This window comes from Porites lutea, chromosome 3 (genome assembly GCF_958299795.1).
Source record: "Porites lutea chromosome 3, jaPorLute2.1, whole genome shotgun sequence".
NCBI lineage: Eukaryota > Metazoa > Cnidaria > Anthozoa > Scleractinia > Poritidae > Porites > Porites lutea.
This window is the reverse complement of record NC_133203.1, coordinates 16,864,963-16,877,462: the sequence shown is the minus strand read 5'-3', so window position 1 is coordinate 16,877,462 and position 12,500 is coordinate 16,864,963. Positions and strand designations below refer to the sequence as shown.

At 39.3% G+C, this 12,500-nt stretch overlaps 1 protein-coding gene across 1 annotated transcript; it reads left to right on the top strand.

The window, feature by feature from the left end:
* Positions 1–650: 650 nt before the first annotated feature.
* Positions 651–5,554, top strand: LOC140931690 (uncharacterized). The gene is made up of 2 exons (XM_073381461.1): positions 651–871; positions 2,440–5,554. The coding sequence occupies exons 1-2, from the start codon at positions 651–653 to the stop codon at positions 5,552–5,554; spliced, it is 3,336 nt and encodes a 1,111-aa protein (XP_073237562.1).
* The last annotated feature ends 6,946 nt before the right edge of the window (positions 5,555–12,500 follow it).

The following is a 12,500-nucleotide window of genomic DNA, read 5'->3' as shown; positions in this document are numbered from 1 at the left end:
AGAACGAAAGAGGACCACACCGTTCATGCTGAACTTGTTGAGAACGCTCCAACAAACTTTTTAAAGGAATTTTATTCCCAAAAATGTGGTGTAACATTTCGAAGTAAACGCATGGAGGCACCGTTCTTTGACGTTACTTATAAAGTATTTGTTGAGACATTTCATAGATGAGAGATATTTTTCCCTTGCGATGCTCAACAAAAACATTAGGAAAATTCCCTCTAGGCTACGCCCATAAGAAAGTACAGAGAGAAAGTGCTACCAACCTGGGACAAACGGCGTAAAAAATTGTGGCTACTCGCCTCTATTCTCCCGATGATCCTCGCGAAGTACGTGGACAAAAACAGCACCCCTTGGCAATGTTTATCATCCCTACTTGAAATCATGAGAATAGCTTTTTCTGAAAAAATATCCACTGAAATTGTTATGTACCTAAAAACGGCTATAAAGGAACATTTATCTTTGTTTAAAAATGAAAACGGAGCAAGGTAGATCCCAAAGCAGCACTACCTGGTCCACCTGCCCTGCCAAGTGCTCAAATTTGGCCCCCTGATCAGGACCTGGTGTATGTGCACAAGGAGAAACATTCTTTTTTTAAAGACCTCGCAAGCAACATTAACAACTTTAAAAATCTTCCCTACTCCCTAGCCATGAAGCATCAAAAGGTTGAATGTGCCAATTCAATTGTGTTTGACGAATACACAGATACCAGTCCACTATTTGGCCATGAGGAACACAATGGAAAGGTCAAGGTCCTTGTTGGCGCAGAGGCGAAATTAGTTAAAGAGTCTATTGAGCGATTTTATAAAGTAGAATGGTCAGACGAAAACCACCTGTTCCAGACCAATGCTGTCACTATGACTGGTACCCTGTACAAGCCTGGAAAAAAACACTTCATTGCATTTTGCTAACAACGAGGAGAGCCTGTCAGAATTTGGTCGCCTTATCAAAATTTGGCAAGTTTTAGACCTGGGCACATTTTTTGTCATGCAACTGATGGAAACCGTGGCCTTTGACTTGGACATGAATGCTGTCATTATCGAGGAGTCAAGTCTACCGCAAGGAAACCAAATCAGTCGTCACGAAGACCTTCCTTCATACCATGTCCACCAGGCATACACCCTATCTGGAAAACTGCATGTCCCATTGAAACAATACATTTTGACTTCAAGTAATGTCTTAAGCGCCTATTTTTCTCAAATGAATACGAGATTGTCTGATGGGCAACTTTCACTAAGAGGTCGCGTAATCAATGCTTCCTTTAAACAATGAGTTGGAATCTTGCTGATGCCAATAATTGACATAGGACGTAAAAATGATCTTACACACAAAATTTAAGAGGAAACGCATTTAAGGGCGATAATTTATGGCACTTTGATTTTTCAACAAAGTAGTATGATTTGTATTGGCCGCCATGTTGGAGGGCATACTGTTGCCCTCCAACATGGCGGCCAAAACTACTTTTTGCTTGTACCTTGTTAAACGTTTGATAGTTATGCACAGATGTGCTGTAAACGTTACTACATCATTTTGTCAACACTTTCCTTGAAGTTTAAGTGCAAAATTTGTGTCCTGAAAGAGGTAATTCAGTCATAATTTTAAAAATCACATTTTGGTCATGTGATCAGCTAGAACTTACTCATTTTAAGAAAACGGTGTGGGTTTGAAAAACCAAATCACTATTATTTTTTTTAAGATATGACCCACTAATCACTTTTCGAAGGCAAAATCATATAACTTTCATTTTCATAAAAATGATGTCACATGACCTCTAAGTGCAAATGGCTTGTTAGAAATTATTGCGTCATTGTGGCGGGAAAACTCGTCACGTGATCTGAAAACTGAGCTTTTCGTTGAGAGTCTTAGAACTGTGTAGTCGTTCCGAGTCGTGGAGCTGATCAAGTGTGGATTGAGTGTAGATCATCGAATTTTTACGCGAATTGATGTCGATGAATCCTTTAAGTGTAGACCAGAGTACAGAATTCTAAAATATGAACATGTGAAGAAATATGCTTTAATGGAGTGAAGAAATAAAAGCTACAGAGAACTCATTATATATACAACATTTGGTTACATGGTCCTTCGCAGTCGCCGGATCGGCGAAACAAGTTTAATCACTTAATCGTCAAGAACAGGATTACAGTACAAGAAGAAAAGAATAGACAACGAAAAAGCAAAGAGAATTAGAAATGCCCACAGAGCTTTTGTGGAGAAAACAATGGAAGGTGCGACGAGGATTTTAGTCGAGCAAACTGCCGATCACGTGGAAGATTCAGCAAGGGAAAAACTTATGGGACTGAAATTCACCCTCAATGAAAGGCTAGAAACTATCCAAAAGCTGGACGAAACAATTCTGGAAAACAGTAAGGGGAGAGACATTGAGAAATAAGTCGAGGATTGTGGTGAGTTTTGTGCAAAAGTTTACCGTATTTTGGCTAGAATTGACTTGAGTTTAGAGGATGCTAAAAATAGCGCACACGTGGGAACTTCACCAAGCTTCAGTCGAATTAATAACAATGTCAAAAGCAATGAGGGCGCGAAAGTGAAGCTACCTAAACTAGAACTAAAGTCATTTTCAGGCAACTACGAGGAATGGCAGAGTTTCTGGGACACTTTCGAATCTGCGGTTAACAGAAACACTGACATTTCAAGAATCCAAAAATTCACCTATTTGAAGAGTTGCGTGACAGGCGCTGCCGAATCTGCAATTACTGGGTTGCCTCTCACTGAAGATAATTACGAAACTGCCATTGATATTCTTAGAGATAGATTTGGTAAACCACAGCTGTTGATTTCTAACCATATGGACGCTTTGTTGAAATTGCCAATAGTCAGTTCAGTGCATGAAACGAAGAAACTCCGTGATTTGTATGACAAGATTGAGATAAACATTCGAAGTTTGAAGGCACTAGGCGTCGAATCAGAGTCCTTTGGAAATTTATTAGTTCCAGTTGTGATGGAGAAAATTCCCTCAGAGTTGAGATTAATCATCAGTCGCAAGTTTGGCAGTAAAGAAACTTGGGACCTTGATGTCCTGTTAAATGCACTGAAATCTGAGTTGGAGGCAAGAGAAAGGTGTAATGTAGTGGAAACAAGTAGTCCAACCAATTCTAACCCTAGATTTGACCAGCATAAGGGAAGATTCAAACAGCCCCTTTCCTCATCTGCACTTTATGCGGGCAGTGAAGAGTGTACTCTGCAATGTGTCTTTTGCAAGAAAAATCACAAGTCCATCACCTGTAGTACCATTACTGAACCAAAGGCTAGAAGAACTATACTGAGACGAAGTGGCAGGTGTTTTGTTTGCTTGAAAGCAGGGCATATTACACCAGGTTGTCAGTCAAAGGCCAAATGTTTTAATTGTGGAGCTAGACATCATGTGACTATCTGTGAAAACCCTAAGAAGCCTGTCCAACCTAGTAGTTCAGGAGCTGAATTAGCATCACTTAGTAGATCTGAAACTTTCCAGGAGAGATCCAGAGATGTTGGAACATCAACAATGCATGTTGGCAGCAATAATAACTCTATACTGTTGCAGACTGCCCAAGCCTTTGTTTCTAGACCAGATAATCAAGAAACTGGAATGTATACTCAAGTCATTTTTGACTCTTGTAGCCAGAGATCTTATATAACCAGTAAGACACGTGAGCAGTTAAAATTACCTACTGTTGGTAAGGAAACCTTGCTAATCAAAACATTTGGTGACAATTCAGCATCTGTAAAGGAATGTGACATTGTGCAATTGTGCATCAGAACAATAGATGCAATGAGTGTGTACGTCACTGCTTACGTTGTACCAGTAATATGCAGTCCAGTATCGAACCAAGAAATTCAAAGTGCAGTAGAGTGCTATCCATACCTTCAAGGGCTACAGCTTACATGTGGAGCTGTTAATGAAACAGTTAGTGTTGATTTACTAATAGGAGCAGATCACTACTGGTCTTTCTTTACTGGAGGAATAATCAAGGGAGATCCTTCTGGACCCGTAGCTCTTGAGACCAAGTTGGGATGGGTACTGTCAGGACCAGCTGCAGTTCCAGCATTGACAGAGTCATGCACAGTTAACCTAAGTGCTACACATGTTTTGAAAATTGAGTCAGCTGACATCAGCCATGTGCAAGATGATTTGCAGAAATTTTGGGACTTGGAAACTTTAGGCATAAGGGACACTGAAACTTCAGTTCATGACAAGTTTTCAAATGAGATAAGATTCACTGGTGAAAGATACCAAGTCAAGCTACCATTCAAGGATAATCACCCTATGCTGTCAGATAATTATACAAATGCATCACGAAGGTTGGCAACTGTGATTAAGAAGCTTAAGACCCAACCAGAAATACTGGAACAATATGATCAAGTGATTAAGGAGCAATTAGAAAGTGGAGTAGTTGAAGAAGTGCGGCAAGATCAAGCCCTAGAACCTGGAAATGTGCACTATCTCCCACACAGGGGAGTTGTGAGACTTGACAGAGATACAACAAAGGTTAGAGTTGTATACGATGCCTCATCCAAGGTGTTTGGACCAAGTTTAAATGACTGTCTGCATGTCGGACCTTCATTAAATCCTCTTCTACTGGACATTTTGCTGAGATTTAGAGTTCATGAAGTTGCTGTAACTGCTGATATTGAGAAAGCATTTTTGAATATTGAGATTGATCCAGAACACAGAAACTTTTTACGCTTTCTATGGGTAGATGATGTCGATAAGGAATCACCTGAGATTAAGTTACTTCGCTTTACAAGAGTTGTATTTGGAGTGAATGCTAGCCCCTTCATTCTCAATGCTACCATCAGACACCATGTTAGTAGATGTATGCTGAATGACAATGCATTTGCACTTGAGCTTTTGAAGTCTTTGTATGTAGATGACTTCGTTTCTGGGGCCAAGGATGTGAACAATGCCTTTTCTTTGTCGAAGGAGATAAAACTCTGTCTCAAATCAGGAGGGTTCAATATGAGGAAGTGGAACAGCAACTCAGCAAGTCTTTTGCAATCCCTGAAACAAGATTCAGCCTTCAGTGGAGACTTTGCTATAAACAGTAAAGAATGTGTTCAAGAGGAAGATGAGAGAATCTCAAAGTCAGTTTTTAAGCAAGGTACTGAGAAAGAGCAGAAGGTCTTGGGAATGCTTTGGAACCCTAACCAAGATGAACTGATCTATGACTTGACTAAGATATTGGAGGGTGTGGACGTTCAGCCAGCTACAAGGAGACTGATTCTCAGTACTGCTACGAGATTCTTTGATCCCTTGGGGTTAATATCTCCAGTTATTCTACCCTTCAAGATTATGTTTCAAAAACTGTACAAGGCACAAAGGGACTGGGACGAGTTAGTGGATACCGAACTCAACCAAGAGTGGTTGTCAACTTTGTCAGACCTAAGACTAGCTGGAAGAGTGAGTTTTAAAAGGTGTTATGCTAAAGGTCTCGGTGGTAGTCAAGTTAAATCGCTCCAACTTCATTGTTTTGCAGATGCGTCGGAAAAGGCGTACGGAGCCGTTGTTTACATGAGAGTAGAATATGAGTCAAGAGTACAATGTGAGATTGTGGCGTGAAGAACCTGAGTAGCTCCGTTGGATAAGCAAACCATACCGCGTCTAGAACTGTTGTCTAACCTTACTGCATCAAGATTGGTGAAGAGTGTGAGTCAAGCTTTAGAAAACGTTGTGAGAGTTGATGACGTAGTCAATTGGACGGATTCTATGATTTGTTTGTGGTGGATTAGGAACACTGATAAGGAATACAAGCAATTTGTGGAGAATCGCGTGAGCGAAATCAGACGAAATGCACCGCCTGAGCAATGGAGGTATTGTCCTACGTCAGAAAACCCGGCTGACATTGCATCAAGAGGATCAAGGCCACTGCACTCAAAGAAAGTAGTTTGTGGTTACATGGTCCAGAATTCCTGTCTAAGGAAAGTGCCTACTGGCCAGTCCAGCCTGTAAATGTACAAGCCAAGGAAGAGTTGTGCGAACTGAAATCAGCCAAACCTACAGTCTCCAGCTTATTGAACACGTGTACCGAAAAACAAGAAGCAAATCTGGAGAGTATCATCAATCCTGAATCCTACAGTTCCCTTACGAAGCTCATAAGAGTTACTTCACTTGTGTTGCTATTTGTCAAAAAATTGAAAAGAAGAAGGGACGGATCAACTGACCAAGAAGAATCCTTGCAAGTGTACAAGTAAGCTGAGAAGAAGTGGATTTAACACGTTCAAAAGGGTATCCTGAACAGTGACAAGTACCAGCAAATGAAGTCGACTCTGGGACTTTATCAGGACAGTGAAGGTGTAGTCAGATGTCAAGGAAGAATAGGTCTGTCGTCGTTACTCTATGATACCAAATTTCCTGTACTTCTGCCAAGAGAACATTGCTTTACAAGATTGGTGATCCTCAAGTGCCGTGAACAAGTTATGCACAATGGAGAACAGAAACACTGATTTCCCTATTACCTTCGTGGGAAATGCTGAACAGGAACATGGTAGTGAACATTAACATTAACCGGCCTTGTTACTTATGTTCATGTGTACAAACATGAAACCTTTTCTGGGGCGGACCCAAAAGTTTGTGGAGGGAGGTTCGGATAAATATCCGCTGAAGGTGGCCCATCCTAGGGGGCCAGGGTCAGGAGGCATGCTCCCCGGGAAAAAATTTAAAATTTGGGTCAATGGAGAGGTGATTTCAAGCGTTTTCAAGGATAATTGTAGATTATCTGCCTTTGAAATTTCCTCTTTTTAGCTATTTTAAACATGGAGTTCTCTTGAGAAATTGCAATAATCAAGACCAGTAACGAATATAAATCATCTGAAGTAACGGTTGTATTTCCCATGTGTCCTAGGAAATGGGCTTTGGTTTCTTCAAAAATGGGATCAACAGGACGTATAAAACCAGGAAAGGACTCTCCTCTGTCAATGTTTTTGTCTTTTCATCACAGTCGTTTTTTCAAAAGATAACATATAATTGTTAGCTAAGTATGTCCACCAAAGTTTTTCGGCAGAAACCGCTTGTGCTTAATAGTTTGTCATTTTGGTTTTGGGGGTTCCAACAAACCACCTCTGGATCTGCCCCAGTTTTTGTTGTGAGAGGTTACACATGTAAAATTCGATTAAGAATAAATATAACACGTTAAACGTTTCCCACACACAGTCTTACATGTTTGTCCACGGTAGAAACTGCTCGTTTTTGACTATATTTAAACCTGGGAGGGCACTTTCCCATAAAAGTGACGGGGGTGCTCCTCGTACCTTTATAGGGGTTTAAATCTGTGGATTGGTCCCGCTTTGGGTGCTTATACCTAAAATGACTGCTGCGAGATAAAGATTTATGACAATACTTTCAAAAAGTCATTGAGAAGAAAGTGTTCGAAAGTTATCTTTATTACTATTAAAATTTGCAGTGCCAGTAATATAATTTGTTGTTGTTAAATTGGTACCTCTTAGGGGTAGAAATGAATTTGGGACACATCCATGAAAAAAGATTCTGATACCTTTTAGGGGTGTTCTCGAAATTTCCCAACGAGCACCCCCGTCGTTTTTACAGGGGAGTATCCCCCTGGGGATTTAAACCCAGTAATCTCAGAGGAAACCTAAATATTTCTAAAACATCAACAACAAACAGACGAATCATACAAATTATCAGAGTCAGTTTAATATCTTTTCATGGTTTTACTCATGTCCGTCGTGGTTGGTACTTCTAAACGCATCACTGCTTTTTTAATTCTATTAACATCACAACTTAGGAAATTATATGAGAAAGGGCTCAATGTATTCTTGTCCAATTCGTTATTTTCATTTTTTCAAGGGTCTCAAGAGAAGTGTGGAGTAAGCGGAGTTCAAATCTCATTAATGTGGTTATTTCTTGGAGTGAAGAATTTGTTGAAAACTATTTAGTCTTTATTTTCCTTCTTTCTTGGAGGTACCTGTCAAGGAAAAATACTGACGTTATTATTAATATTTCATTTATGGGTTACGTCATGCATTCCTGCTAGTGACCAGGCTACTACCCTCGTGAGGGCATAATTTTCCCGAATTCGACCAAGTGCTCTTGTAAATAGCCCTGCTCACAGGCCAGGTATATAGAAAAAAATTAAGGCAGAAACGATCAATGCTCAACGCGAATATTGGTAAGTTCGAGTAAATCGTTAATTTAAGAAACGTGTTTTGTCATCTCTTAAGATGAGAATCTAAATTCTTGTTAAAATTTGATTTTAAGATTATGATATGCTTATAATAAGTGCTTTCAATTTAAGATAGTAAATACTTGAATCCAAAACTCACCACTTAAAATAAATTCCGCTTTCTTAAAATAAGAAAAAAGCTTCTTTGAATTAAGCAGCTTCTCCTTAATTGAAAAATACAGGTTTTAGAGTGTACATCACTCCTGTTAGAGTGATGGGTGAAGAATTCACATTTTGCTGTGAATACAAACCAAAAAAGAAAACATATAAAGAATAGGAATCAACAGTCTTTTCTTGAAGTTTCTTTGTCAAGCCTTTATTGCACAAAAGCGAAGAAAATCGAACCCTCGTTCACTGTAATTAACAGAACGCCAGCGCTACAAAATAGTTTACAACTTAAGGTTCATAACTTCAAAATCTCATCAAATCTGGACTTCCCTCATTCTTTGTTATTTTTGCATTCTTTCCAAGTATGATTGTCTGTGTTGGCGATATCAACACATAAAAACAACCGTAAACAAGCTTGATCTAGAGTGCATGCTTCAAACACGATGGGCGCCATTTTGTGTCTCGTCCCAGTCCCCACCACGCAAATTCTCCATCGCGACAGCGATACCAAATCCTTGTCCCCCTTTCATGGCAGTTTTGTGAGGAAAGAAGCACGGTGACCCCCGATTTTTTTTTTCAAGTATTTCCTAAGAACAGTCTAATAAAGAACATATTTGAAGAAAAAAAGTTTGATAGTAGAACAATTTCAAGGGATTTACCTTAAATGCAGGTCAATGGGGGCTGAAAATACGAAATCATCTTGAAGAGCGACACCGAGTGAAAGTGAATTTCAGGAAACATGATGGTAATTATTATTTAATCTGGCAGTAGACAACAAAGGAAGACGAGAGTTACTTAGTCTGAAAATCATCCCGATTTGACTGACACCCCTGCACCAAACACTTCAAGAGCCACGAAAATGCTTATTCAACTTGTTAATGGACAAAGGAAACAACTCTCTGTTTCTCAGTAATAGCCACAAAATATTCCTGCACTGGCCTTAAAAGAATCTTACAAGGGAAATGTAAACTAAAATATTCATGCGGCTTGAAAATTGTCCACCCTAATAACTTTTCCAATGATCTGTCCCTAAACAGGCTGTTTATTAGATGCACATGTTAATTATTTACAACCATAATTTATTGACCAACCATTCTACTTTTGAAAGAGGTGGGTGTTTTCTTTTTACAAATTTGTAAGTTTTTCAGAGTGGACAGAAATTGATATGCCAAAAAGTAGTATTCTACTATTTTCCCTCAAAGGATATCCATATATTTTATCTTTATTATTGCTCTGAAAAGGGAAAAATTATTTTTAAAACCACCCACTTCCAACCCCCAGGAGATGAATGGTTGAAACTCAACTGATGGTTTGCCTGTGTTTTGCGAAATTTGGCCAACCATTCAACTTTTGAAGGAGGTGGGTGTTTTCATTTTTTCAAAAATAATTTTTTTCTAAATGAAAAGGAATTGATATTCAAAAAAGTATTATGGAACTGGTTTCCCTCAAAGGATATAGATCTTTTTCTTCTTTGTTTTGGCTCTGGAAAATAAAATTTTGTTCAAAAACCACCCACCTCTAACCCCCACTTTAAAATTTCTCATGAACGGTTCTTGTCATTATATTGATCATCCTGTTTTTAATGGTTGCTTCTTCAAACGCCCTTGTAAAAACAAGTTATACTCTACCTAGGGATCAAGCAGGGCTCGAATAAAAATTGAATTCCAGCATGTCATATGGGCAAGCAGCTTTTGTATTTTGATCGCCGGTGCCACTTCTTAGTCATGATTGTTAATGGTTTTGAGATTGACTTGCCTGGACCCTTGAATGATACTTGCACAGCAAGAAAAAAACTAAATGTCCGGGACTACATGACAGACATTTTTTTCGAGCCCTGCATCAAGGCTACAAATGATGGAAGTTGGTGATTCCATAAGCATGTGACAGTCATTCAACAGACTGAATATTGATGCTTATCTTGACTTATTACAATAAGTGTCAAATGAGCTTCAAGTTAATAATCCAAATCATAACTTATCTCGTCTTCAGAAACGATTTCCTCCTCATCTTCAGAGTAACAGTGATTGAGATAAAGAGGATCATCCTCCTCAAACTTTGACATTTCCATAGTTGTTACAAATTCTACCTCTTGTATATCCCCAAACACATTCGCAAACACAGAGAGAATCTGTTGGGCAGTGTCACTATTAAATATTGCAAAGTTTTCCATCAGGTAAAAAGTAGTGAAGATGTACTCACAGCTGTTCACCAGTTCTTTTATTAAATTGTCATCTATCTGTGCCAATAAATTGTTCGCCCAAATATTGAGCCAGAGGCATTTGTGGAGTCTTTCAATTCATGCAAAATTTCACACAAAAGATGTCTTTCATCATCCTCTACAGTTCTCATTAGAGCATTGCATTCAGTTATAGCAGGTTGGGCCATGTGAGGACCTTCTTTGCAAGATGACAGGGAACAATCACACTTTTCAGTACACACGTCACAACAGTCATGTAATGGGGAAACTTTTGTATGCTTTGTTTTAAAGTGCATCGCCACCATCTCAGGTCTGCATTTGGTTTCTGGATTTTTGATGAATGCTTTCATGCTGTCATCACAATGCGCCAAATGGTAGGACTTAAAATACAATATACCATGGCTTTTTCTTCCATCTCGTCCTGCCCGCCCGATTTCCTGAACTAATCTTCCACGGTATCAGGTATGCCAAAATGGCATACCCTTTCCACATTTGGGATATTTACCCCCATTCCTAGGACTGTGGTAGCAACCACTACCCTCACTGGGCCATCCATGGGAACAAAATTATCTAAGACCTTTGTTTTCAAAGCCTCAAGTGTCTTACTGTGAAACATGGCGATGTTGGAGATGGCATCTCCATCAAGAACACTATCCATCACGGAATATAATTCCCCACAAGCATTTATTGGCTGACAGTAGATTATTGTTTTGCGCGTTCTGTTTTTTTGGGTCTTGAGTTCTTCTGTTAGCCAGGAAAACGTTTTTTCCAACTCCTCTTCTTGAGAAAGTTTTTGCACTGACATTTTTATATTGTTTTTATCAGGTGGCTTACTAATGAAAAGTACATTTTTCATGTACAAAGTCTTGATAATTTGCTTTCTTGTTTCTTTTACTGCTGTTGCAGTTAAGCACAGTAAAGGTGCTCTTGTGAAACCCTCACATTGCTTTTTTTGCTGTAGGCATCTCGGAAGGGTGCTTTCTCAGGAGAAGATCCAAAGCCCCTATCAAAAAAATAGAGAAACGTTATGAAAAGTCAATTACGGGTGCTTAGCACTGGTGATAACATTAACGACAAACCAACATACAGTGTAATGCACTTTTTTTTTCAACATAAGAGCAAATGCATTATTATCACGGATCTTTAAATTAGGGCTGGATTTTATGAGACAATGAACACTTTAGCTGCACGAATTGATTGACCTTTTTCTGATTATCGCCTAGTAACAACCAATCATATCTAATGTATACTAGTATGAAATTGAGCGTTCTTTTCCATGTTTGACAGAGTAGCTGTTGCACAACTGCTGTAACGAGTGAATACAAGTGAGCCAAGTGATTAAATACAATCGACTCTACTAATTGTCTTTGTGTAGTTTTTGTTGATCTGAAAACCCTAGTGAACGGGGCAAAGTTCTCAACAATTGCGATAAATGCGCAAAGTCACTCTGTAGACACCCCCTCCCCCCTGGCTTGGGGGTGCAGATCACTTGTGTCCATATGGGAGAAAGCTGATAGGCTCCCTCGTCCCTGTTCATAGTAGGAGTGTTCAATCTAACACATATGCTTTCCTTGATCCATCGATTAAACTTGTCGCTTTCTTGCTCAACTATTTCACTTGCTTTCCAATTCATAATATGATTGTTCTGACAGACGTGGTCTGTTTTGATAAAGATGGCTGATAGTCATGGAAACTGTCAGCATCATTAGGACGTTCAGACTGGCTATGTTTTGAGAACACTTAAATCGATATTATCTTTACTAGCCTGATGAATTTCCTCAAGTATATGCGGCAAATGCACAACTTCTGTCAAACACAATCCCGGACAAAACTACTTGAGAATTTGTACCCCTTCATGCACAGTATGGTACGTAACAACACTATTTCAACAACAACTGATTTGCGCTACGAAATCCCCCTCCCCCCAGGTCAAAGTTGTTTCCTACAAATGTCTAAGGATCAGGGTTGCTTTAGAACACACAACAACATTGTTTCCAAGGGGAGGGGGGGAAGGGAGGACG